A 25557-nucleotide genomic window follows, 5' to 3' on the forward strand; every position below is an offset into this window, starting at 1 on the left:
ATAAATCCAGTATTTTCTCTGTACTTCAGTTTTTTTGCCTGTAAAGCAGTGCTCCTATTAGAAGTTCTTATGAAAGTTGGTGAAAAAAATTTAATATGCCAATATGTTTTTATAGTTGCCATTAAAAGATCTCAAAGTGCCTTACAAACACTCGTAGTTCATTTTCTATACAATATCAAGAATGTTCCAGCATTGCTGAAAATGAATTGATCTTGCAGAGCAGTTTAGCTGCTGCTGAGCCTTCTTAATTTCACTTAAAGGTGCTTTGTATTTGAGGGGAGGAATATTTTGCATATTGTCTATGTTAACTGCCAATACTCCAGATGCATCTGAGAGAATGAAGCTGTTAATATTCCATGTGATTTTTGAGAAACATTTTATTTCAGTAGAGCAGCAGGCTAGCAGATATCATGTAAGAAAATGAGCTTAACTTGAGCAGTAGTGTTTAACAGATTACTCATTGGTGTTCCCAAAGATACACAAAGCTGAAATGTGAATTTCTTTTTGTGTGTTGTCAGGTTTTTCAACATATGGTTGCCGTTGCATAGTGGTGTTCTTAATACTCAACTCCAGGAAAAACACAAGAATTTTTCCTGCCCTCTACAACAATAAAAAAAAAATACAATTTAGAAAGTAGTATGAAAAAAGTTATGGGTGTGGAGACCCTTGGGGTTGAGGAAAGGGCTCTAGAGTAAAATGTCTAAAACACCTTGTGTTCTTCAGTGTTCTGTTATCTCAGTCACATATTTGACTCAGGAGAATTAAAAGCATTTATAAAGTACTGTAGCTAGACTATTTTTGTCCAGCCAGATTGTAACACAATCAGAAATTTGGGTGGATTTTTTTTTCTTTGGTTCTGGTTCTTTTTTATCATAGTAGTGCTTGTACATCAAATTAAACAGGTTTTTATAAAGGATACAATGTTTTTTAACGACAGTCCCTTTTCTGAAAAATCAATTTAAGATGAGTTTTTCTGTTACCTAATTCAAGTCACATAATGTCTTAGAATAAAAAGTATGTTTTGATTGGAGATTTTATTTGAAATCTTAAATTGTCTTTTTGTTTTTTGGTTTCACTACTTCCCTTGATACCTGTTGTCTTTGCTGCCTATGTTCAGTTAGAAGTCCCCTTGGTGAAATGAACCCAAGAGACAAATATTAATTCTTCTACTGCATACAATTAGTTTTCTCTGTCTTAATAATTTTAAATGTTGAAGTAATTCATAGTTTCTTTTAAAAAAAAAAATCCAAACAAGAAAAAAACAAATCCATGGTGAATACTTTTTTGCTCTTGCTTATGGTCATGTTGGTGAAAAAACAAAACAAAATAAGTAACACTTCCCTGGAATGTTGTGGTTTTTGGAAAGTTTTCTGTTAAGTTACAGTTGATTTTTTCAATTGCTCTTGGTGAGAAGACCTCTCTTGCTTGCTGTTAAGAGATCTGTTGATATCACCCTGTGATGAAAGACACCATTTTTCCATTGGATAGGAGAAAAAGGAGCTAAGGCCTGGAAAGGCAGAGCTGGAAGTGAAAGGTGGGAGAGTCTCTTGAATTTATATAAGGAAGAAGGCTTGGCTGCTAGATATGCCTGAGGAGTGGGTGAGCAGACTTGTGTAACTGGTTCAGTGAGATACTGCCTTGTTAAGCTCAAGGCTTCTGTAAATATAAACTAGAGTTTTGTTTGCAGCTCAGTGTCCCTGGCTCTGGCATCTCTGTTCACACACACACATCCCCCCCCAAGAATTAGAAGAAAATTAGTTTTGATCTCATATACTTGCCCTCTTGTCTTTGAGGACAAGGCATTTTTCAGAAGTCCCTGTCTGTGAGCAGCTCATCAGAAGGCTCTTGGGTTGGTGAATGGAGACAAAACCAAAGATAGTAAGCCAGGGCATTTGGGTGTATCGGTTCCAAAGTTGCTTTTGTTGGAATTTTACATGTTAATATTATTTACAGTCATCTGATAGAGACATGTAAACAAAGCGGTAGCAAATTCAGTTATGTTGTGTTGCTTCTTGAAATCCTGAAGTCTGTGATGTGGGAGAGACATGCCCTAGGAGGACCAGTTAAGGATGATACAGACAACAAATTCTTTAATCAGTGGCAGAGTAGCTTTTATGCTGAGGCACTTATATTAGTCTAACTATCATTTTCACTGAAAATGAGCTGGGGTGTTTTGTGAGGAAGACATGATCTCTTTGATCTCCTGAGACAAGGGAACATCAAGTTTTCCTTCATTTACCTAAGAGAATGCGATCAGTTGTAATTTATTTGGAAAGAGGAGAGAGATTTCAGAACTTGCTGAAATACAGCAAGCCCTGTTGAAAACTACTTCCTTGTCACCAAGGAAAAACTTGTCTCAAGGCTCCCAATTATTCTTTTCAAGGGTGCTTTGGGTAGTGTCATAAATTATGTGTTTTCTTCATTTGATTTTTGTTCAAGAACTTGTGAATGTTTTCTCTCCTCAACAGGGAAAGCAATAAAGAACCAGTAATGAGGAGTGTTTTGCTTCTGACAATATCCGAGTATTCTTTTTGTGACTGACATTTAGAATTAGTAGTTATATTGTCTCATTAACAAGTTTACTGTCAGCCCCAAGGATCTTGTAGATTTATTAACTTCTGTGTCTGTTTAGGCTCCTCCTTTGGTGCAGAATGGCTTGTTAGATTGTGAATGTTAATGATCTTCTCCTAATGGATGAATGGATTTACAACTAAGTTCATAATTTTAATTCTTAGCTCTTATGGAAAACTTGCCTAACACGTTTTTTTTCACCTGTGTAAGTGTGATCTGTATTTGGATCATGCATGGCTTCTTTGCGTATAACAAAATTACCCGTTCTGTACAATTTGTACAACTACACCTGAATTTTTGCATGGACTGAATTTTTGCTAGCTAGTAACTGCTAGCTTCATCTTTAGACCTTCAAAGTATAAACTTATAATTTTGGGCAAGTGTGTGTGTAGGTTAATTTTCTTTCAAATTCAACAATCTTGTTTTCTGAACACAGAATTTAAAAGGCTTGAATACATTGTTGCCAATTTCTCTGAATGTTAAAACAAACCAAACCTAAAATCTGGATTAATTCAGTGAATTTGCAGTGAAGAGTGGAAAGCTGTAAAATATCATGTTCATGTTTATGCTTAAAACTGTTTATAAGATATATGAAGCTCAGTTTTTATTTTTATTACTTAAATACCAGAAGTATTTATTTAGTAAGTTTCCTTGGTAAAGAACTCAGTGGGGTACAAAAGGTGTCACTTTTTTGAGCTCTACTCCCAAAATAAATTTTTCATATTTGAGTCTTTAGAAGGAGAGAGTATTCACAGAAAATTGCCAAAGCATTGTCCATTCCCCTATTTCCCTGTGTTCCTTAGGACTCATTTCCTCATGGTGTAGTTTAAATACACATGCTGTTGTTACTGTACTTGTTCAGGGTTTCTTTTGATTTGTGGAAAACATGTGACTGTTTTCTCTCAGATGCTTTCCTGCCTCTTTCACGTTTCTTAATCGTGCATGGAAGTTTTCTTGGTCACCTTAAAATACTTGTAGTATTTAAATTGATACTATTGATCGTAACTTTTTGTCTCATGAAGATAAGTAGATTTTCATAATCTCAAATGGTTCTACTTCTTTTTGTTTTCCCTTGGCTCCTAATTTTAAGTGACTTTTCCCATTTTCTTCCCAGTGCACCCACACTGTACCAAAGCACCTGAGGCATAAATTTTAGACTACAAAAATATTGCTAGGTTATCTCTATCTGTAAAGCTCCAATAAGAGATGCATTTTACATCTTCAAAGAGTTCTCTGATAGTCTAATTGAATCAGCAGTTTATATAATTTATAAATTTGAATGATGTAAACTCACTATTAATATAGAAGGACTTTCCCATCATGCAGTGGCAATTAAATGTGGGATTTGGGAATCTGGTCTGATGATTTAAAGGCTTACCAGCAGTAATTCTTGAATGTCTGTATTCTGCAATAGTTACCTTTGGTAATACTCATGCATGCCTGTAACTGCACACATGCTGGTGGAGGTGGAGCTTTTTAGCTTGGGCAAGGCTCTGTGTGAGAGTGAGTGTAGTGCTTCCTACCCAAGCTGATTAATGCAGTGCTCTGTGTGTGTGTTTATATATATATATATCTAGTGTGAGGTGTTATGGACTAGGTAGAAGTAGCAGATAAGACAAATGTATGAGGTAGCCATATGATTTGTCTATAAACTCTCTTTCTGTTAAAGGTAGTATGCACAAGTAACCGGACTCAAAGTTAGCAAATATATTGAGTTTGTCATGCCCCAAACCACATGGTGGCTGGAGTAGCTTGCTATTTTGCAGTGCAGTTTGTCTGTTTGATCAATATTTTGGTTTTTACCTCAGCTACTGTTTGTAACCCTCTCTGATCAAGTGAAGATTTGTAGTGTGAATCTGCTTTGCTTCTGGCTATATATGCAGCAAATGATTCTGTGATCCTTGCAGAGGGATTGTTTTGTACTGATGTAGAATACGTCGCTCCCATGAGCAAAAAAAGTTTGAATGGTAAAAAGCGCATTTTTTTTTCCAGTAAAAGCCTCTTCTACGTTATCAAATTCCTAAAAGACTTCAGGAAGCTAGGTAGTTCATTTTGACTGTCACCAACTGCCTGAATCCAAAACTTGTATGAGGATTTATCACAGTACATAAGATGTCTGTGCAGTTTGCAGAGTTGCTGGGCTATGCATAGAGCACTATATATGCATATATCCAGGGGTTATGTGAGTGCATGTGCCTTTTCTACTTGTACAACAGGTTAAACATCTATCCAAAACTAGCACAACTAACTTAGCTGTCTTCCCATTTTTGGTATGCTGAATGATAGATTTAATTTTTAATTTGTTTTTGTGTAGGATTGTGACAGTGAGATGCAATGATGAAGGGAGTCATGTTTCAGTTTCCTGTATTTAAAGTGCAGCCTTGTTTTGGCTTAAACCAGAGTAGAAATAGTGTTGGCAGAGTCAGTGACCTGTAACCTAGACCCTACAGGGTACTGTGGCCCGTTGCTGTGTGGCATTTCCTTTAGGCAGATCCTTTGACTGATGCTGCTGTCAGAGTGAAATCCTGATGCAGTTATTCTCAGTGGGCCCTCAAGAGGCCAAGGACTCGGATGCCAAGTATTATACAGGAAAAAAGGCTTTGATATATGGACAGCTTTTATATTTACATTTGCCTTCAAATGGGGGCTAGCTTCATCTGCCTTCATAATGCTCTCCCCTTTCTTTTAATTTTTAATTTTTGTTTTTAATAAGAGGAAAAAAAGCCAGAAACAGAATACTGGAGATTTACCATGTATGCAATGATTAAGTGAAGACTTTTGATATTTTACTTGCTGCAACAAAAATGGTATTTGGACATGTTGTCTACAAAGCAAAGTACTGAGAGTAGACGAAAAACTTTGTTGGTTTACTTGGGAATGACATATGTATTAAAATTTGAATAACTAATGCAAGGTGATGTTATTTCTACACAGTTTTTTGTTTTGTTTTGTTTTTCCTCCTGGCTTCAGAATGAATAAATTAAAAGGCTTTAATAATTTAAAGTAATACATGTATTCATGTCTCTTTACACTTTTCTCAGCTCATATGTATACTTCCTGTAAATTATGACTCATTATCTCTGTACAGGCATTAAGGAAATAATGTATCCTGGAAGGTAAATCTCTAACATAGTTGATGGAAAAAAGATGGAAAAAAAAAATCCTTTAAGTCTTACACAGACTATCAGAGTGAATGAACTCTTCTTCCTGGTTGTCTTGTCAGGTCTATAGACAGAAAAGCTTTCTTACCATGTTGGCATGGAGCAGGCATTCTCTTAGAGAGTATTCTTCTCATTTCCTAATTCCACACCTAAGGCCTTAATGTGTCTTGATTGAGTTTACCCAAGAACAGGATATACAAATCCTTTTATTTTCTTTCTCTTTTTCCCCCTTTTCTTTCTTGTTATTTTCTCCCTACTTCTTCTTTCTTTCCTGCAAAAAAAAAAAAAAATCCAACAAAATTCAGCCCTTCTGTAAGGAAATGCTGTAGAAGATAAATAATTTGTGTTTTATAAGCAGAATCATATGCCATTCTGAGTAGGGGTAGGAGAGTGCTTGTACAATCTGTGCCTTTTCATCTCTGCCAACAAATTTTGAAAAGTTGTTTATCAGCTTTTGAGGATGTGAACTGAATGTTAGAAAAGCAGTTTAGGTCTCTGAAACTCTGTGGTTATTGTCACAGAGTGCATGAAAATGTCAGTGTATATCTTAAACATGGACTTTGAATTCTTACAGAAAACATAAGAGCACATTTTTTGTGTGCTTAGTTCTTCTCATGATGCATTTTCTTAAGGAGAGACAACCAACCATGCAGCTTGTTAACCAACTAGATCAAACAGACCTGTTGCCTATGCTAAAGGAAAGACAATCTTGTTTAAAAGAAGATATGAGCAGGAGCTTCACAGAAAAATGGTGAAGATCTTAGTGAAGGGAAAAATTATTAATAGCCTCTGTGTCAGGAAAGTTGAGTTTACAAATCTCCCTTTTCTTAAAATCAGGTGTAATAATTTTTCATGCAGATTACATGGCAGTGTTGCAGGTAGCCTTTGTATTTCTGAGCCAGATGATGGATTTCAAAATTATTTCTTGGGTGCTGTCAGATTAACCGTGTGCACTTTTGCTCATGGTGGTCTGCCAACCTGGGTTTGAGGGTAGAACTAAAATTTCCTTTCTTTTCCACATAGCTCTAAACAAATGTACACTTTGGAAAAACCACTAATTGACTTCTGATTCAGCTGATGAGCTGGATGTAACCAGTAATTGGATGTTCATCATGTTGCAAATAGCAGTGTCCATGGCACAGTTTTGACTCTGCTCCTTGCTGCTCCTAATGAGCTGCTCAAAGAAACACCTCCCAGGACTGATGCTTCTCACATCCTACAGCAGCTTGCTGCAGTTGATGCAGGTGTACACATGACCAAACACAACCTGAGCCCTGTAACAGGATATTTTTCTCATTTGGAAGAATTTGCATTTGAATAGGTGATACAGAAATCAGGTAAAAGGGGAAACATCTAGTTGAGGTTTATGATATATAAACCAGATTTTTCACCATTGCCTGCATGTTACTGTTCTCATGCTTCTGTGGGACCCTTCTGTTCTGTAGTGTTGTTACAAACTAGCTTGCAGTGCTGAAAAATGGTTAAAGAACTATTGTGCTTGCTTTTGCATTTATTCATGTTATATTTAATTTATTAGGATCTATTTATTAATGTAGCACATCATGATTCATAGTACTTTGGGAGGTAATCCTTCCTTGCTTTCCACCCACAAGCTCCTAGCTCTCAAAAATCTCCAGAACCAGCTATCAAGTAACCCCCACCCATCAAGTTTGGGAAGGTGAACTTTTCTGCTAATGAAAGGTGTGATGGTTTCCATAAAATATTTTCTTGGCAGGCCCCTGATAAATGTGATATTACTTACTTGCTTATGACTGACTATTGTCCTGGAAATTATTGTAACATGCTACTTGGAAGTACCCAAAAAACCATTTTGCATTCTTTTGGAAATAATTTTTATTATTGGGCAGTGGATGTGGTATATTAACTCTTAATGGCTACACAGTAGTTATTTCTTTGTTTTGTGACCTTCTTTAGGAAAAATAATGATGAGGTAGTGTGGGAGGATCACCTGGATAATTGTGTAGGAAAACTGCATAATCCCTTAGAGGCCACATGTATATCCATGCTATCCAGCAGGAATTAAAAGTAGACCTGTTCCCTGTAAACACAAGTGATCACTTCTTTTTTTCCTACCTGCAAAATTGTTCAGATTCATGCTTTAGATAGCAATATGCTATTTACATGACTTATAATACATACAAACTGTTCTTTGGATTTCTTATCCTATCTGAAAGTAACAGCAAATATCAAATTGATGTTAGACATTCTAAGTCATCTGAACATTGCAGCAGACATGGTATAACTAAAGCTAATTAATTCAGCTTTGGGAAACGCTTCCTCAATCAAATTGAAAGTGTAACCATGCATAGTCTAGCTCACAAAGTTGATTAAATGGCCTTACTATAGCTTTAGGGGATTAAATATCACAACTAAGTTAGTACAATGAAACGTGGCAAGAAGCTTCATGCAGATGAGCAAATTGGCCAACTGCTAACCTAAGAGAGCTCTTCATTCACAGTCTGAATAAAGCTGTTCAGATGGTTAGACTTACTGTTTTTCTTTTGAATTTTGGCAGTAATTAGATTTACTCTCTCTCCCCCAAAATCTATATTTATAATTGTTACTGCTGTAGCATCTAACTACCAAATGTGCATTTGAAGTTTCTGCTACAACCATCTAAGCTTAAAGAGACTTATGCAGAGCCACCTTTCCTTTGATGTGTGGTAAACTTGCTGCTCTTCAGCATTCCCAGCTTTTTATCTGTAGGTTTGAAAATATGTTGTTGATACCTGAAATGTACATATTTTTTTGGCTGAGTGTCGAAGAAAAACGTATACAGGAAAGGAAGAAAGTTTGTAAAGTTTTCTAAAAGTGAGACTTTCTTTGAATATGAAATTCTGATCTCATACTGATCTAATGCAACTTTAAAAGTATTTTAATAAACAGTGAAATGGCTGTAACTCCACAAAAGTTGTTGGTGATTTGAATGCTTGCATGAGCTGGATGCAGCTAAGCTGAGGTATGGTTTGAAGCAATTAAGGTAGTAGGAAGTTAATGCACTCTAGCCTTGGGTACTCTGCTGTTTTCATCTAGCATTGGTCTGTGCCACTGTTGAAAGGAGTCTTGTGTTTTCCCATTGTGTCTTCCCAGCCCCCTAGTTCTGCTTTTTTCTCTTTCTCTTTTTTCTTTTTTTTTTCTTTGTAGTAGGCCAAGCAACTGGAGTTGACCTGAGGTAAATAAAAAACTTACTGCATGGTTTGAGTCAGAGGGTGGTTAAGTGTCCACACTGTGTGTGGAGTCTCATGGGAATCTCCATGGGGACCAACCAGTCTTTAGCAGTGACTGGAGCAGGCAATGTGCTGCACTCATCATGTTTGTAGGTGACACAAGAATGAAGGGGGTGACCAGGTGAGGGCTTGAGGGAAGAGCTGGTATGCAGGAATTCCTAGAAAGCAGGAGGAGTGCTATGTCAAGAATATGAAGATGTTCAGTAGGGACAAATGCATCTAGTAAGGAAGAGCTCCTGGCAGGAGCATAAGCTGAGAACAGGGGGGCTTGGGGGAGCAGCTCTGCAAGAAAGGACCTGAGGCTGCCTGCAGACAACTCCCTGACAAGGAAAGGAATTGGTCAAGAGCATCCTGGGCTGTATCACCAGGCACACAGCCAGTAGATCAAGGCAGGAGATTATCCTCCCTGATTATTCAACACCCATTGCGTTACATCGAATTATATTGCATCCAGTTTTAGGTGCCTGATAAAAGGGAAGTTGCTGATAAATTGGAATGCATTCAGCAAAAACCCATCTTGTCCTTCTAGGAGAGTCATCTGGAATTGGCCTTTGTCAGTTTGGAGAAGAGGTGGACTCCCAGTGCCTATGGGGGTGATAGACCAGAAGATGAACTCTCAGCAGTGACTAAATGGAAATGGGAGTGATTCAGATTAAATACATGTAGAAGCTTTTCTCCATTACTGGGGAATGGAGAGCTTATGTATTCTTTTGTTTTCAGAGATTTTCAGTTACTGAGTACCAGGGACTGATCTTACAGCTGAGCCTATTTTGAAGTATAGTTTTTGCAAGGGATCTCCTGAGACCTCTTCCAGGCTGAATTACTCTGTTTCCATGATTTTTGGTTGAATTTCCTGATTCCAACTCTATCTGGAAAGAATGCTGTCAGCATTTTGGTGGCAATAGAGGGAGAACTTTCTCCTTTCTTTTAATACTGAAGATTTACTTCTCCTCCCTGAAGATAGTCTTCAGTGTTTAAACTAATCTCTCTTACTCTTTGCAGTACACAAGGGGAGCACATGGGGGGTTATTTTGATTTAGTTAAGGGAGAGTTGTATGTCCAAGTAACTGACCTCATTTTGCTAGCTGATGGTTAGCTATACAGTTGTTGGAGCTGCATTTAAACCTTTAAATGTCTCTCAGGACTTTAAGAAAGTTATTTTAGAGGAATTTTGTATTAAAGAGGAGTAGTGTGTTTCTAGAGACTTGCCCTCAGTTTATTTTCATTTTAGTTGCAGAAACAAGCAATTTTTCCTCATTGCAAGTTGACTCATCACATAACTATAAACAGAGATACTGTATACAAAGTTTAGGTGGCATGAACGCTTTTCTCTTCTTTGCAGGCTCTCTAACACCACCATTTTCTAACAGAAAATCCCACAAATTAAATGGAAAAGGAAAAAAAGGGTGTTCATCCTGTTTAAAAGTGGTAATGCATGTGTAAAATGAGTGAGGGTTACAGTTTCTTTCTGGTATCCATTTCTTAACTGAGTCCGTTGAGTCTCATTTATATGAGGTGGGAAAGTTGCACTGCTGTCACTGAAAGATCATCACCAGATCATTCTGATTTTAAGGATTACAGTAATTATTTACCACTGATGATTAGAAAGCCCACATATGATAAATAGACCACAAATTTTAAAAGCTCACTGGAGATGCCTGCTTTTGCTCACAAGGATTTTTCCTTTAAATAATGAAATACTTCTTGTAAACCGGAAGAAGGGCCACAAAACAACATTATCTTAAATTTGGCCCAAGGCCTAAAGGGAAATGTGTAATTTTCAAAACGTGATTGTATGTAGGTGTGAAGAATTTATCTTTGGAGTCATACCTAAGAGTTTAAATTATATTTAACTGAGCAATTTTAAATTGATTTTTTTTTCTGTCCCTCTAATTATGGAACAATGAGGTCTGTGTATGCCATCACCATATTGCTGCATAAAAATATTTGCTCACTCTGAGCCATTGCTTTTCTTCCCTTCCTGAGTGCTGAAATGTGCTTAGCTTGGTGCTACTTTATAATTTCCTGTAGGTACCTTCTGTTTCACTCCTTTTGGTAGAAATAATATCTCCTAGGATGGCAAATGAAATTCACATGTACTGTAAATCAAGTCAAAGATCAAGTGAAGAGATCTCTAAAAGTTCTGCAAGGTTGTTACCACTTTCCGTCTAATGGGTATTAAGGCTTGATAATTGCAAAAACCTGCTTCAAAAGCAGCTCTCTGGAGGTTTCTTCAGATGCAGAATTCTTTGTGTTGCCAGTGAGCAAGCTTAGAGTCCTCCCTTTTTTATGCTATCCAGTTTCCTTTCCCGCTACAGGTTTGTATGATGCTGGGACAAATTATTACTTGTTTTACTAAATCCTACTGTTAACAATGGTTTTATATTTTAGTGCTAAAGCAGGAAATGGTAACATTTTCCCAATGGTAAATTGTGTTGACTGGATGGAACTGTTCTGTGTCTGGCCATGGTTTGTTCTGCTTATTACCCAGCTTGTCAGACCATCCTGTGTAAAACATCTGTTTTATTTCTAAAAAATACAACAGAAAAATTTACATTGTTTCATGTTTGGGTTCAGAGTGTTTTAAGAGATGGGTCTAAGAGACATTTGGTTTCAGCTTCAGGCTCTTGGATCAATGTTTTCATGTCTTATGTTAGATGAGTGAAATAAATTTTTTTAAAGGTGTTGGGTTTTCTTCTTAATTTTTTAAATTCAAGTTCTTACTTGAGGAAGATATTGAGATGAGAATAATTGTCTAAAGCTATTTTTAAACTCTGGAATATCATCTCTGGCTTTCTGCAACAACTTTAAAATGGCCCATATTGTCCTGTGTTTTGTGCTTTATCTGCAGTCAGATGTTTTTGGTATGTTGACCAAACTTGTGTTTGGATGCCACATTACTTAGGAAAAAAGCCCCAAACCCAAGGTAACTAGAAGAAATATTAATGCTCGGACCTGACAATCAAAATGTAGCTTGTAATGGTCACTTACTGCAATAAACAGTTGTAGAAATTAATTGCTGGAAACAATGGTGTGGTATAACCCCAACTAGCAACAAAACACCGCACAGCTATTGGCTCACTACCCCATGTGGGATAGGGGAGAGAATTGGAATTAACAAACAAAGCAAACCAAGGAATTAATTCACTGCTTCCCATGGGAAGGCAGGTGTTCATCCATGCCTAGGACAGCCAGGGTCTGTTACGCACAACAGTGACTTGGGAAGACAAAACATCATCACTCCAAACGTCCCCACTTCCCTTTTCTGTCCCCCAGCTTTATGTGCTGATCATGATGCCGTGTGGTATCCCTTGGGTTAGTTGGGGTCAGCTGTCCTGGCTGTGTCCCCTCCCAGCTCCTTGGGACTCTCTGGCCTGCTCCTTGATGGGGTGAGGAGCAGAAATGGCCTTGGCTCTGGGTAAACTCTGCTCAGCAATAACAAAAACATGCCTGTGTTATCAACAAATCCAAAACACAGCCCTATACTAGCTGCTGTGAGGAAAATTACCCTATCCCAGCCAAAACCAGCAAAAACATAAACCATTTAACATGAATTTCTGTTTTTTAATTAATTATTTGCCTAATTAAAAATGCTTCACCTTGGCATAGTTTTATTTTAAGATTTATTTATTATCAGTGTTATAGATTCCAAAATAATTCTGAATTGAATTATAATGTGACTTGAACCTGTACACATGCCCTGTGAGGCTGTGGGTTGTCAGGTGAGATGGGCGAAATTCTTGTTTTCATTTTTGTTTTCTTGCTCTCTTTCTCCACAAAACATGCCAACACAGGGAAGGGGATGGGGGTGTCTACAGCAAGATAGATTTAAAGTGGAATTGGGTTTGAAGAAGTTGGTTATATCAGGGTATGTTGTTATATCACTTTTGTGAAAAGAACTATTAGAGGTGGAATGAACTACACACGGGCATGATTAAAAAAAGTAGTAGTGTTGCATTTGGAGAGAACTGTGGTTGCTATGAGGATGCAGGCAGGCTTCAATTTGAAATAGTCTTTGTAGGTTGGTTGTAAAAACGGTTATTATTAGTAGAGCGGGTGAGGTCCTCTGTTGTAGGTAGTTACATGAAATACTATCTCATGCTGAGGTTCTGTTGTTGAGTTTCTGAGAAACATTTTGGAAGCTAAACTTGGTTTTGCAGATGATGAATGATTTACAGGTAGAAAGTTGCCAAATCTTAAAAAAGTTTTTAAAGGGTCTGTATTTTTGCATCCATTATCCAGAGAGACTTTTTGCCCTTTTTGGGAAGCTGGAGGAAGTACAGATTCAAGCTCTACATGTCCCAAAAATCCACTGGAAGTTCAGCCCTCAAGATCCCAGGGTAGCTCTTTTGGAGAGCCTGCCATTGTGTGACATGTTAGCAAGCACTGGGAACATTGCCCTTCAATTCTATGTGTGACTCTTCCTAGTGTTTGCTTTTATTTCTTCCTGTCTTGCTTAAAATAGAAACAACTTTAAATCTCATTAGAATATGCAAATTCACTGCATTTGTTTTCAGTATGGAAGAAGGTTAACATAGTGGAAGACATTAGACTTCTTTACTTTTCTTAGACTGATTTTGCAGTCTTGGACTTTAATTATCTTCAGTAAATTTCAGTTCATAGAAAGTGTGCTTTTCTCCAGTACTTCTGTAAAAGTTTTAGGAGTAGTAATATTGGCAAGAGAAAGTCAAATCCAAAACTGGTCAGCAAGCAAGAGAAAAAAACAGAGGAAACAAGATGAAAAAAGAATGAGTAATGTTGACAGGATTGTTCTTAAACTGTGTGAAAGACATCAATGCGTAGTACAGAGGAGAGGAGCATAATTTTTTAAAGGGTTTTAGAAGTGTATAATTCAAAATACTTAACATTCTGTCAAGTTACATAAACTGTAGTCTTGTTAAACTCCTCTTTTCTTTGAAATACTAAAGGAGGTTGCTAAGGGGTGGGGGGGATGTCAAATGAAATGGCTGCGATGATGTTATGCAACACAGTTAATTTCGACCTACGCTCTGCTTCTCTGCAGAAGAAGTTGAAGAAGAGTCTGAAACTACAATTGAGGTTGATTTGACTGATAAACAGAAACATCAGTTGAAGCACAGAGAGCTTTTCCTTTCTCGCCAGTATGAGTCCCTACCAGCAACGCACATCAGGTAAGAAGTAGTAAATACAATTTATCTGTGTGTTCAGCTGGGTGGATTGCCTGCCCATTGCCCATCTGCTGCACTGCTTCAGCCTTGCAAAAGGGTGTCACTGATCTTAGCTGAGTTGGGCTAGGTTGTCCCACGAACTGCTTTGGAAGCACCTTTGTTTTTCCTTCTGTTACTTGATGTTTGAGCCTTAGAAGGGACAAGAGTCCCAGAGCTCTAGCTTGCCAATTGATAGCATCAGTTGATAATTTGGTGGGAAGTCAGTCTCTCACTGCTTTGGAAGAGCTAATTTTTTTTAGTTATTCTGCTGGCCAAAGGAAGCTTGACCGTTTTGTCTGGCCTGGAAAACAGCAGATGGGTTTGGAAAGGAGGCAGTGACTCATTGGTCAGATCTGCAATTTAGGGCTGCATGCATGTAAAATTAAAATTACTCTAACTTCACTAAATGTGAAGAAGTCATGACTGAGTTTGGCTAAATGTTGTGGAAGCATTTCAAATATTGTTTTAAATCACCTTTAATGCTCATGTAGGAAGAGGCTTGCTAAAGCTCAAAAAGTGTTTGTCAACTTCTTTCTGTAAGTGACGTAGGTGCTCATGTCATCTTCTATTTAGAAGTCAGAAAAACTTTTATTTTGTGTTGGAATGAGGGGTGATGAATCTAGAAATGGAAAAGAAATAGCACAGTGACGGGGGGAGCTAACTTAGTGTGAAACAATACATTCTTACACTGCATTCTTAAGGAGTTTTTATTTTCTTATTACATCTAGCTGCCCCCAGCTATTTCAGACCATAAGTGTCTAGAAGTTGCCAAAAAAAGGTACATATTGTCCAACAGGAGAAGCACATTGTATGTGTATATTTATTTTCTCTCTTATTGGCAAATCACAAAATCATGGAATATTCTTTGTTGGAATGGCCTGACAAACATCACTGAGTCCAGCTCCTGGTCCTGCACAGCACCATCTCCAAGAATCACACCATGTGCCTGAGAGTATTGTTCAAACACTTCTTGAACTGTGTCAGGCTTGGTGCTCTGAGCACTGCCCTGGGGAGCCTGCTCCAGTGCCCAAACACACTTTGGGTAAAAAACCTTTTTTCTAATATCCAACCTAAATCTCCCTTGACACTAGAAATTTTTGTATTAATTTCTTGTGCTTTATTCAGCTACTTGTTCTGACTTTGAGAAAGTCATTTAACTGTCAATTTTCTGCTGCTCCAACTATAGCATGGAGATAATAATCCTGTGCAGTTTCTTTTACTTATTTGACATTTAGATATTGAAATAAGGTATTCTCCTTGCAGAGGGAAGATTACATAGAAGAAGTACTGTAAATGTCTTCTCACCTCACAATTCAGGGAGCAAATACAATAGAGGTTCTCCAGTACATAGTTCACAAAGAAGGTAGAAAAACACGTGAATTCATAGTACATGCCACGCAGCACAGCAGGCAAAAGCAGAGTGATGACTTGCATCTACTTTTCAGAACAGATGAATGTTGTAGGACTGTGCTGTCACGTTTTACTAAGACCTTTAGCAGACAAATTCTGGAACAAGCTTGATGTTTCAATGTTTTGAAACTCTGTTTTAAAAAGAAACAAGAAGGCAAATACACTATAAGGTATTCCTTACTTAGATCTTCAGCTTACTAATGTTCACATTCTGTGATTTTTCAGTAGTTTTCTTAACTTTTATTAAGTAGCTTGTCCTCTAAAGAGGATAGAAATATTGAGAAGGTGACACTCCTCTAGCTTTCTTCCATCAGTACTCCAGAATACTCAAGGATGCAGAGATCACAGCTTTGCTGGGAGTCTGTTTTGATTTTTGATGTCTGTTATGGTGATTTTTTTCTCCCCTGTCATCTATTTGGGATTTTACTTTCTTTGTCTACTACTTTGTGTCCTATCACTGCTTCTCTGAAAGGAGCCTGGTGCCATCTTAGTTATCTATCTTTTCATCAGCTAATTGAACAAAGCAGTAGAATTTCTCCCTTTAGTTGTCATACCTTAAGAGTGAACAAATCCAGTTTAATATAATCTGCAGACATGTTGAAAATGTATTTTTTCTCAGAGTCAGCAGCTGGGGAATACCCCCAGTAACAGCTGCCCACTGGATTTTGTATCACTCACCACAGCCTTTCCAGTCTGGAGGTTTTTTCCAAGCTTATTGTCTACTTGTCTAGTCCATATGTTTCTAATCTGCTTGAAGGACACTGGAACACTGCAGGCCTTGCTGAAGTCAGGTTCAATGGCATTCTCTGCTGTCACTGGTCTACCAAGTCAGTTGCCTCCATATAGAAAGCTAGGGGATATTTGTGCAAACAAAGCCAGGGTAGCTCCATGACATGGGCCTTTGATCTAAGCATCTGCAGTTTTAGCCCTTAGGAAAAACTGGATTTACAGGAGTAAATGGTACAGTGGTTTAAAGTGGAGATTAGAGGTTGGAATCAGTTCTCTCCAGATTAAAAACATGAAAACTCACCCCTCTGAAAGGAAGAGGAGAAAGTTCAAGCTGATTTTAAGAGAATGGAGGAGATTTTTGACAGCTACAGATCTTGACCTTTTCCCAGCATCTTCAGCCAAGAAAAGTATCTGAAACTTAACTGCCTTTTTTTGTTGAAATTGAAGGAGTAAAATAATTTTACCTAGTATGTTTTTATTTAGTTTTTACTTATAAGGTTTTACTGCTTTTGTTTTGTCTTTCTTCTTTTCTTAACTTTACCCTTCTTGCATTTTTCAAACTGAATGGTAGAGGAAATGACACCTCTTTCCCTCCAAAAAACCCCTACCACTAAGGTTACTTTTGTTCTGGTTCACAATTCCAGATACAGTGATGTCTCATTTATAGACCTGTTGCTGTTACTTTGTAGTTGAAGCTCCAGAGTAACTACCTTACTGTAATTTATTGGGCTAGATTTCTTTAATATGCATGTTCTGGAGCTTTTTGGTCTGCAGCTCTGGGTTTTGAATAATTCTGATGTAATCTGTTTGCTTTTGTATTAGTGAAATACAGTTTCATCCCTCATTCTGATATTTTTATTTTTTATATATACATTATATGTAACTGTCTTGATATGTTATTTGTTTTGTTAGAAATGCTGGCATTTTTTTAGACTTCATCTTGTCTCCCCTTTAAATTAGATGTCACTGCCATTTCAGTAGCTTTATGGAGCAGCAAAAGTTTTGGCATTCAAAAAACCCAGAGCCAGATTTAGTTGTGGATGGATGGAATGTAAGAGGATAGAGATAGTGATGAAAGTAATTTTACTCTTAAGGAGTTACAGTTGCACTAATTATTAAAAATTAAAACAGGCTTACTTTTAATAGGCTATAGCTAAGTCCAATTAAAATAAGTACTGTAAAAGAGTAAGTTAGCTAGTCGAAGAGTAAGTTAGAGTTTGTTGGCCGTGCTGTAAGAAAGGAGTCACTACTGCAAGGAGCTACCTATAAGAAATCACCAAGAAGGTATAGAACTTTTACAATAAAATGACAACATTTAGTAAATAATTAGAGGTGGGTAGTGTAGTAGTTAAATGTGGCAATGGTGTATTGTGGACAGAGTTCTTGCAGTGGAATGTGTTTCAGAAGGTGGAATTACCTAGCTTGTTCTGGAGTCATGATGTGTGGCACAGAACAAGCTCATGTGTCGGTCTGGGGATCAAAGACAAGGCTTGTTACCTTCCTGCCTACTTGTCAAGTTGCAGGTGAAATTATTGCCTCCCCTGTCTGCTCAAATGTGTGCAGTCAGTAATGCACTGACTGCACACAGTGGATTGTCTCTTTCCTTCCTAATCCCTGCATGATGCAGATGCAGCTTTGCCAGGCTCTGTAATCCCACGTGTCCTTGTCACAGTTGTCCTGCGCACCGGACTCCCTGTGCCCCCCTCCTTCATTGATGTCACACAGGGAGTGTTCCCAGGATCGGTGCAGGTGGCTCCTGTGAGTGGTGCTATCCCAGAGAGGGGCTGAGCTGAGCCAGTACTGGGTACTTGGGCTCTTAGAGGTTTGAGCATTACCAAATACAGCATTTGGGAAAGGCATGAAAAGTTACAGAGAGAAGAATGGTGAAAGGTGCCAGAAAGTTTAAATTATCTGCCAGTGTTGCAAAATTCACTATAAAACTTAGCGTGTGGTAAAAATGAGTTCTTGTATAAAAATCTGCAAATGATTACCTTGTTGGAGATGCATTGGGCTATCTGACTTGTGATTCGGGCTTTAAATTTATTTTTCATTCTTTAGCTCTCAAGTGTTAATAGGTATTAAGCGTGTTTAGATTGTTGTAAAAGATGCACTAGCGTCTAAGTTCATTTGTAATTCCTCTAAAGTCAAATATTTCTTATGAATTCTATAGAAGAATTTATTTATACATCAGGGTTCATCTTACCATTTCAGTATTTTTGCTTATTTCCTGTTTGCTTATTTGGTGTTTCATTCTTGGGATTGGGGAGTTTTTATGTAAGTTGATGATGATGATTATATTTTAAGTGTCTGAAAAGTATACATAAGTCAGGCATTCTCAGATGTCATAATGAAAGCAGGTGTGAATCTTTTGGCCTGCTTTATACAGCAATAAAAACCTCCACCCCCTTCAGAGAAAAAAAGAAAATAATATTCTTTTTCTTGCATTTCATTTTACATGTGTAGGATATCTGTGCATTATGTAGATGTTTGTCATGATGGGATCTGTTCAAATAACTACAGTAAATTTACACCTTAATCTTTAATGAGGAGTGTTTATTCAATCTGCAGTTGGATAAACTAAGTGTTTCTTATGTGTTTTAGAGAATTCTATTTGTTGCTTGGCATAAACAGCAAATTCAAGTTTTCTATGCACCTATGGAAGAAAAAATTTCTGAGCATTGATTCTGAAATATTCTTATACACACTCTTTATTTTAAAAGCTGACAAAAGGCAAAACGAAGAAAAGAGCCCCCCAAAAAATTACCTTAAGATGGTCATGGCTTGGTTTATTACTTCTGTCCCAGCACAGAAAGGTCTTCATGAAACTTTTAAAAATTGTGATTGCATAAGATAGTTTTATTAAAACCTGATTAATGTGATTGGAAGAATGTGAGTATTTTTGCATGATGCCTGTGCATATGTCATGTTAAAGAGCATCAAAATAGTCAGATCATAAGAAGAGTTCTTCAATTTTTATTAAGTAATTTATACCCTCTGCATATTTTTACATATAAATATACAAAAAAGTACACTTAAACTTCTAAAGTACCAGTCTATAAGGATTTTGGTCTCTTTTGACATTATTGTGATCATTAATGGAATTCAGAACGCAGTGTTAATTTTTTTTTTCTGTTTTGCTGGTTTTTAATTGTTTTTGGTGATGGTGGTCATTATTTTGGTGGTTGTGTTTTTGGTTGTTAAATGGTACCCATGCTCCTGGATAGACTAAAGAAATTTTGATTGGTACCACACTGTAGATGGAGAAGAAAATGTAGCTTAAGAACGTGCAGTTTATAAGAACATGCCATGCTTACAAACTGTAACCGTGTGGTGCTCTTTAGATGTGTTATAAATGACTCAGTTGTTTGAAGTGTCAATATTAGTGAGTCCTGATGAGATCATGAAGAAGAAAGAACAGCAAAAAAGAAAGTTTTGTGATAAAACTAAGGTGAAAAGAAATCCTTTTTTTCTGAATGTGGGATTCCTTCACTCAAAACACAAATGGTCTGAAGCTCAAGACAGATCCAGCAGGTCATTTTATAGTGTTACTGCTCAAGACAGAGACCTTTAGAATTTAGTGGTATTACCTCAGGATTTCTAGTTCTGGCATTCCTGGCAAACTAGAAGTTTCTGCATACATGGTGTGTGAATAAATATACAAATTTTAGCTACTTTTAAAAAACTTATTATTAACCTTATATGCCTGATTATTTTCTGGCATAAATCAGACTGGATAGGGAGTAAATTTGTTTTGCATAGGCATGTGCTTACCTAATCATCTGGATTGTTAAGCAAGGTATTCTTTCCTTCTGGACTGAGTTTATTTGGAGCAAAGGGACTTTTGAAGCATGTCTGACTATTTTCTTTTTTCCTTTTCCAATATAATTCAAATTATTCTTACTTGAATTAAAATGAAAATTCAGTTCAGGACAGAATCCTGTTTTTCTATATGGTCAATAGCCAGTACTAGTAACAGTGTAAGAAAAAATGTATTTATCAGTGGAAAACTGTCACTTAAATATCTGAAAATCAGTACATATTTCCCTGTAGTGACATAATTACAAAGTAGGAGCCTTTCATAGGGTGCAAAACTTTTACTTTCAGTTGTTTGGAGTGATGTGTGTTGCTTCTGAGCTGGGCAGCTTGTAATGGATGTGATGATCTTAAACTAAACATCTCCAACCTAAATGGTTTAAAGAATGTATGGAAAATCATTCCTAACCAGCTTCCTGTGATTTTGTTCAGTTTACGTGCATCACTGCTGCTGTGCCTTAATCCCTAGAGAAAAAAAATCAATGTCTTGAGTTTTCAACAATGCAGTACAGAAAGTACATCCACAGTTATGCTTATTTTGAGATATCAAAATATATAGTTTTCCTGAGCCACACTGAGAAAATACTTACCTTTTAATTACTTCTAAATCCGTGTCAGTTGGGCACAATTGCTTCAGGAGACTGTCTGTAAATCTTACCAATTTGGAGTGCACAAAATTAGCACTCCAGCTCTAATTAAAATTAAAACTCTGAAGTTTTTGACTAAAAGCCACGTGCAGTATCAATACCATGGGCCATTCATCCATATGATCTGTGCACATGTTTAGATGCCAGGCATTTACTAGTTCATTTAGATGTCCATAAATTAGTTTACTGTGCATTCTGGTTTTGATTTTATTTGATCAAGTGTGTGTTAATCAGATAATACCAAATTTATTGATTTATCTTTTGGCCACAGATACACAATCCTGTATTCTTTAGAAGATTGGTATTATTTTGTCAGAGGCACAGATCCCAGTAGTAGTCACTTCTCAAATATTTTTTTGGTTTTTGTTTGGGTTTTTCTTCTTCATGTTTGAGATGGCTCTGTAAATGGACAGAGACAGACTTGAGCCAGTTAATTATAAATCAATACAATGTAGATTTTTTGGGGTCAATTCTAGATATTGATTGAATATTTGAAAAGGCAGGTTGTAGTTCGGGATCTATTGCAGGTTTAAATCACTGATTTTTTTTGTTTGTTTTTAGTGTTGTGCAATAGCTTGCTCCCCAGTTAATCTCTTTGCAGTCTTGAGAACTTGATATTTGCTATAAAGACATTGGTATGTGTCTGTCAGCATCATTCTGTGCCCCTTAAATTTGGCTTCAAAGTAAAATACACAAGTACTCTTAGTACTGGCTTGCTGTGACTGGGGAATCAATTTCACATAATTAGTAGAAGCTCTTTGGATTCTGCAGTTCCCACTCTGCTTTGGTGATCATCGTTGCAGTGTAGGCTGCTTGTAAGGGATCAAGACTTGGCTCAAAGTGGGTGTTTGATTGGAAATCTTCAAAACACTTTCTCATTTAAGACAGTTTTAAAAAAAAGTGTTGTTATTTCAGGTAGCTCTCTCCTTCTTTACTCAATATCTGTATTTTCCCCCCTCCTTTTCTCCCTTTATGCTGGATGTGCAAAAGATTGCTCTGGGGTTCTACTTCTGCACCTGTTCCTTTCTATCCCTCTTCATTATGTACCTTCATTTGAGTTTAATCTCTGATTGTCATTGAAGTAACAGCATATGTTAAAATCAAATCAGATTTTTCTCACAAGCATAATATTTCCTAATATTCTTTCCTGTTATTTTATTCTCAGGATGTCTAGCTAGTGACTCATGCATCTGTGTTCCAAGTGTCTGCTGAGACACTAACATATCTTCATGCAGATCATCAAGATACAATTGGCATATATATGTACAAAATTATCTAACATAATTCTGTTGTTTTCAGGAGTGCAATTGATAATTGTTATTTCCAAGTCTCTGGGGTCATGCTTGCACGTGTGGTTTTCTTTCTTCAGCTTGTATCTGAATTAGCAATGCATATAAAATTTCACTGACATGGTGGGAACCCAGAGCACTGAGTTCTGAGAGTTCTTGCACTGCATCTTTGTCTCCAAGGCCACATCTACATTCCAATAGGAGCTTTCGTGGGTGTGGTACTGAACCCATGAAGGTGCCTTTTCCAGTCTTATCATTCATACTAGTTAAAAGGCAGGTATTTTGGTTCGTGTAATTTCTTTCTATATATATATATATTTTTTTTTTTCATACCTTCTCTTTCAAGAAATCGTTATTTTAAAAAAATTTGTATCTCATGGGCTGTCTTACTCATCTGGTGAAAACATGTGAAAACATGAAGAAATAGCCTGCAACAACAGCAGAATTGGAATTGTAGAGGCTTCCACTGATATGAAAGTTAGGGCTGAAATGAACAGGCACTGTAAAAGATGAGGCAGTTGCTGTTGATTTTGATTAATTTTGATAGTTTTAAAATATAAGTGTTTGCATAAACTTTTTAAAATTTTCATAAAGATTTTAATCTATATTTTTGATTACTTTAAGAAAAAGCTTGTTAAAGAACAATTGCGTAGACAGTGCAAACAAGAAGGCATTTCATTCTGTCTTCTAGGCAATTTGGTGTTTTGATAACATTGTCTGGTGTAATAACCCTGGTACAACTTTTTTCATGCTACTTAAGCTCTTGAGCTCATTATCATCATCTTTTGCCTTCATTGTAACAGATTAGTAAGGGCAGTCTTGTCCTTCTCTCATCTAGATACTTGTCAAGTAAGTTCCCACATGTTTTTCATTCCTCTGTTGAGTATCACTGAAACACGGCACGTTTTTATCTGTAGTTTTCATGGTCCCTTAGGTCTTACATCAGCTTATGCTTTGTGAAATCTGTCCTTCAGGACTGGCATGGTAACTGGTATCTCACATAGATTATTGATTTTCGTGAGGAGCTCCATATTGACTTGTCCAAGACAATCTGACCTATGAGTGTCTCACAAAGCTGTCACTTATTTTTTAGAATTAAATTTTCTTTTTCTTTGTTCCACAGTAAACATCCCATCCATCCCATCCCAGCCTCCCATCCATCCCAGGAAAAATAGTTCCAAAACAAAGGTGGGGGGGAGGAGGAACAAGTCCTTATGTTCCCTGCAATGAGACTTCTATCTACCATAACTAGTGTTTCTTACCATTTTCTTATAATCCTCATCAGCGTCTCTGTGCTTTGAGGTTTTGGCTGTAGATGTTAGAATTTTGGTTTTGGGACTGTATGGTCCTGGGTTTCTGTAGGGCTGTTGAAGAAATCCTTTCCTACAAAATGATTAAGGTACTTTAGAACTAAAATTTTGGGGGTTTTTTTTGGAGAGATTGTGAGTCTCATTTCTGTGTTGTAACAGCAGGGCTTCCCTGAGGTATGGAAGTAGGCTGTAGGTGTGTAAAAATAGCTTGTCAGGCATCCCTTAGCTGATGGGTGTAAATGATCAGGAACTGTCAACTCACTGGTGTAGTCACCTGGAACATACAAAAGAAATTTACAAGCAGAAAAAGCTTCTAACAAACGAGAGTGAAGGAATGTGTAGCATGTGAAAAGAGCTTTCCCATGATTAATGCTTTAAAGAAAAAATTTATGAGTTGTGGCTCTGGTTACTAGGACAGGAGAAGAAATTGAATCCTAAGTGGTTTATATGATAGAAGCTGACAATACCATGAGCATATATTTGTACGTGAGTTTTATTGTCTTCTTTTACTGCAAGACCTCTAAATTACTTTCTGTTGCTGGCTGATTTAATTATGTAATAAGTTTTGTTGGCATTGTTGTCAGCTTATGGAACAACTCTTTATTTGTGACCAGTTTAAATTAAATATGAAGTACATCTAAGAGCAGAAAGGATTCTGAAGGCACAACTTAATCTCATCAAAATCAAGTTGTAATGAAGACATAAAAGCTAGCTTACTTTTTTGGTTACTGTTATTTATGCATTGCTGAGGTTGCTTAAACTTTCCCTCAACATTCCTACAGGATAAATTTTGCCTAATTCTGTAGGAATTATAAAACAAATTTTCTGAAGATTTTTAATTTGAGAAAAAGGTCAAAATCAGACATCATCTTAACACTGAGACCTTCTGATGCTGTTAACTAATAATTCACCTTGATGACGCCAGTTCAGTCAAGAATGCTGCTTGTTGGAGGAATACAGCTTAAATCAGTTATATAAGAGGAGGAAGGTTTTATATGTGGAAGAATAGTAGAGACCTCTTTATTTATATATTTTTAAAAAAACTGGGGAATTTTTTGTAATTTTTACCTAAGTTCAGTTTAATGGTGCATTTCAGGCAGGAGACTCCAACAGAACAATGAACCTGTGACATTGTATGCCACTAATCTAAATAATACTCAAGATGTAAAGACAGCAGGATTTCGGGAAGAGAGTATAATTTTATTTTGGTGTGTAACTGATTTTATAATCTGCTAAATGCAGCATAAGCTCTCTTTCATTTGTTTTTGTAGGTAGCTAGCTCCCCCTTTCTTTTCTCTGTCTAGTTTGGAAGAGTCAGACTTTATGCTGTTATATTGATTTTTTTTATTTGATATAGCTCTATCCCAACTATCTTAAATAATTTTAAAACATTAAGGAATAAAACTCCAGAACACTGTAAGGAGGAAAATATTATTTTTAAATCCATTGAAGCTATGGGTTCTCAGATACATCCCTTAAAAAACTAGCTCCCAAGTTGTGTTGTAACGTGTTTTAAATTACATTAACTTTTTCTGCAGGGCATTTGATTATTAGTATTGAAGAAGGGGTGAAAAGTGCAGTGGTGGTTGGAGAATATTAAGGGGCATATTACTGCAAATAGATATTCACTTAAGTTATTACCTTAGCATCCATTATTGAGAGGTGCTCAGTGTTCAGGCTGCAACAAACTAGAGGCTCAGTTCAGTCCAGCAGAGCACTTGCAACTACATAGAGAAGCTTTTCCTCTGATGGGAAAGGAGAGGAGGAGTTATATAGACAGTAGGCTTTTATGAATTTGGTAAAGATTCTAAATCACTTATGTTATGTATTGCAGTTTCTAGATTACAGAAATGGGTAACTGTAATACAGAGAATCAAAAATAGTACGACTTCTGTAATTTGCCTGTTTTCAAACGTGAGTGTTGTTGTTGTTGTTGTTGTTGTTGTTGTTTTTATTTGAGTGTCTGCTGTAGGTCTAGTACTATCTATATTGAGACACAAGTCCATGCAAGAGGTCATATATGCATACAAAATGTTATCTCAGTGTGACTCCAGCCATTAGATGGTTAAAGTGCTGTACAAAGAAATCTAGCATCAAATAGAAACTCACTCACTTAGAAGACATGCTGCAGGGACTAATCTTGTATCTTAATGAAATAAAATGAATTTTTTAGCGGACCAGCTATAAAAGATG

General features: G+C 36.9%; 1 protein-coding gene across 11 annotated transcripts in view; it reads left to right on the plus strand.

Annotated features, from left to right (window-relative positions):
- The window catches only part of MTA3 (metastasis associated 1 family member 3), a 300754-nt gene that overhangs the window by 83861 nt on the left and 191336 nt on the right, over nucleotides 1-25557 (plus strand). For all 11 annotated transcript variants that reach the window (XR_010359201.1, XM_064414387.1, XM_064414386.1 and 8 more), the window contains one exon: nucleotides 14004-14130. Coding sequence is in view for 10 of the 11 variants with exons in the window: in XM_064414387.1 (XP_064270457.1) it covers nucleotides 14004-14130 (127 nt within the window). In the remaining variant the exon portion in view is untranslated. The remainder of the gene's footprint in view (nucleotides 1-14003; nucleotides 14131-25557) is intronic.

This window comes from Passer domesticus, chromosome 3 (genome assembly GCF_036417665.1).
Source record: "Passer domesticus isolate bPasDom1 chromosome 3, bPasDom1.hap1, whole genome shotgun sequence".
NCBI lineage: Eukaryota > Metazoa > Chordata > Aves > Passeriformes > Passeridae > Passer > Passer domesticus.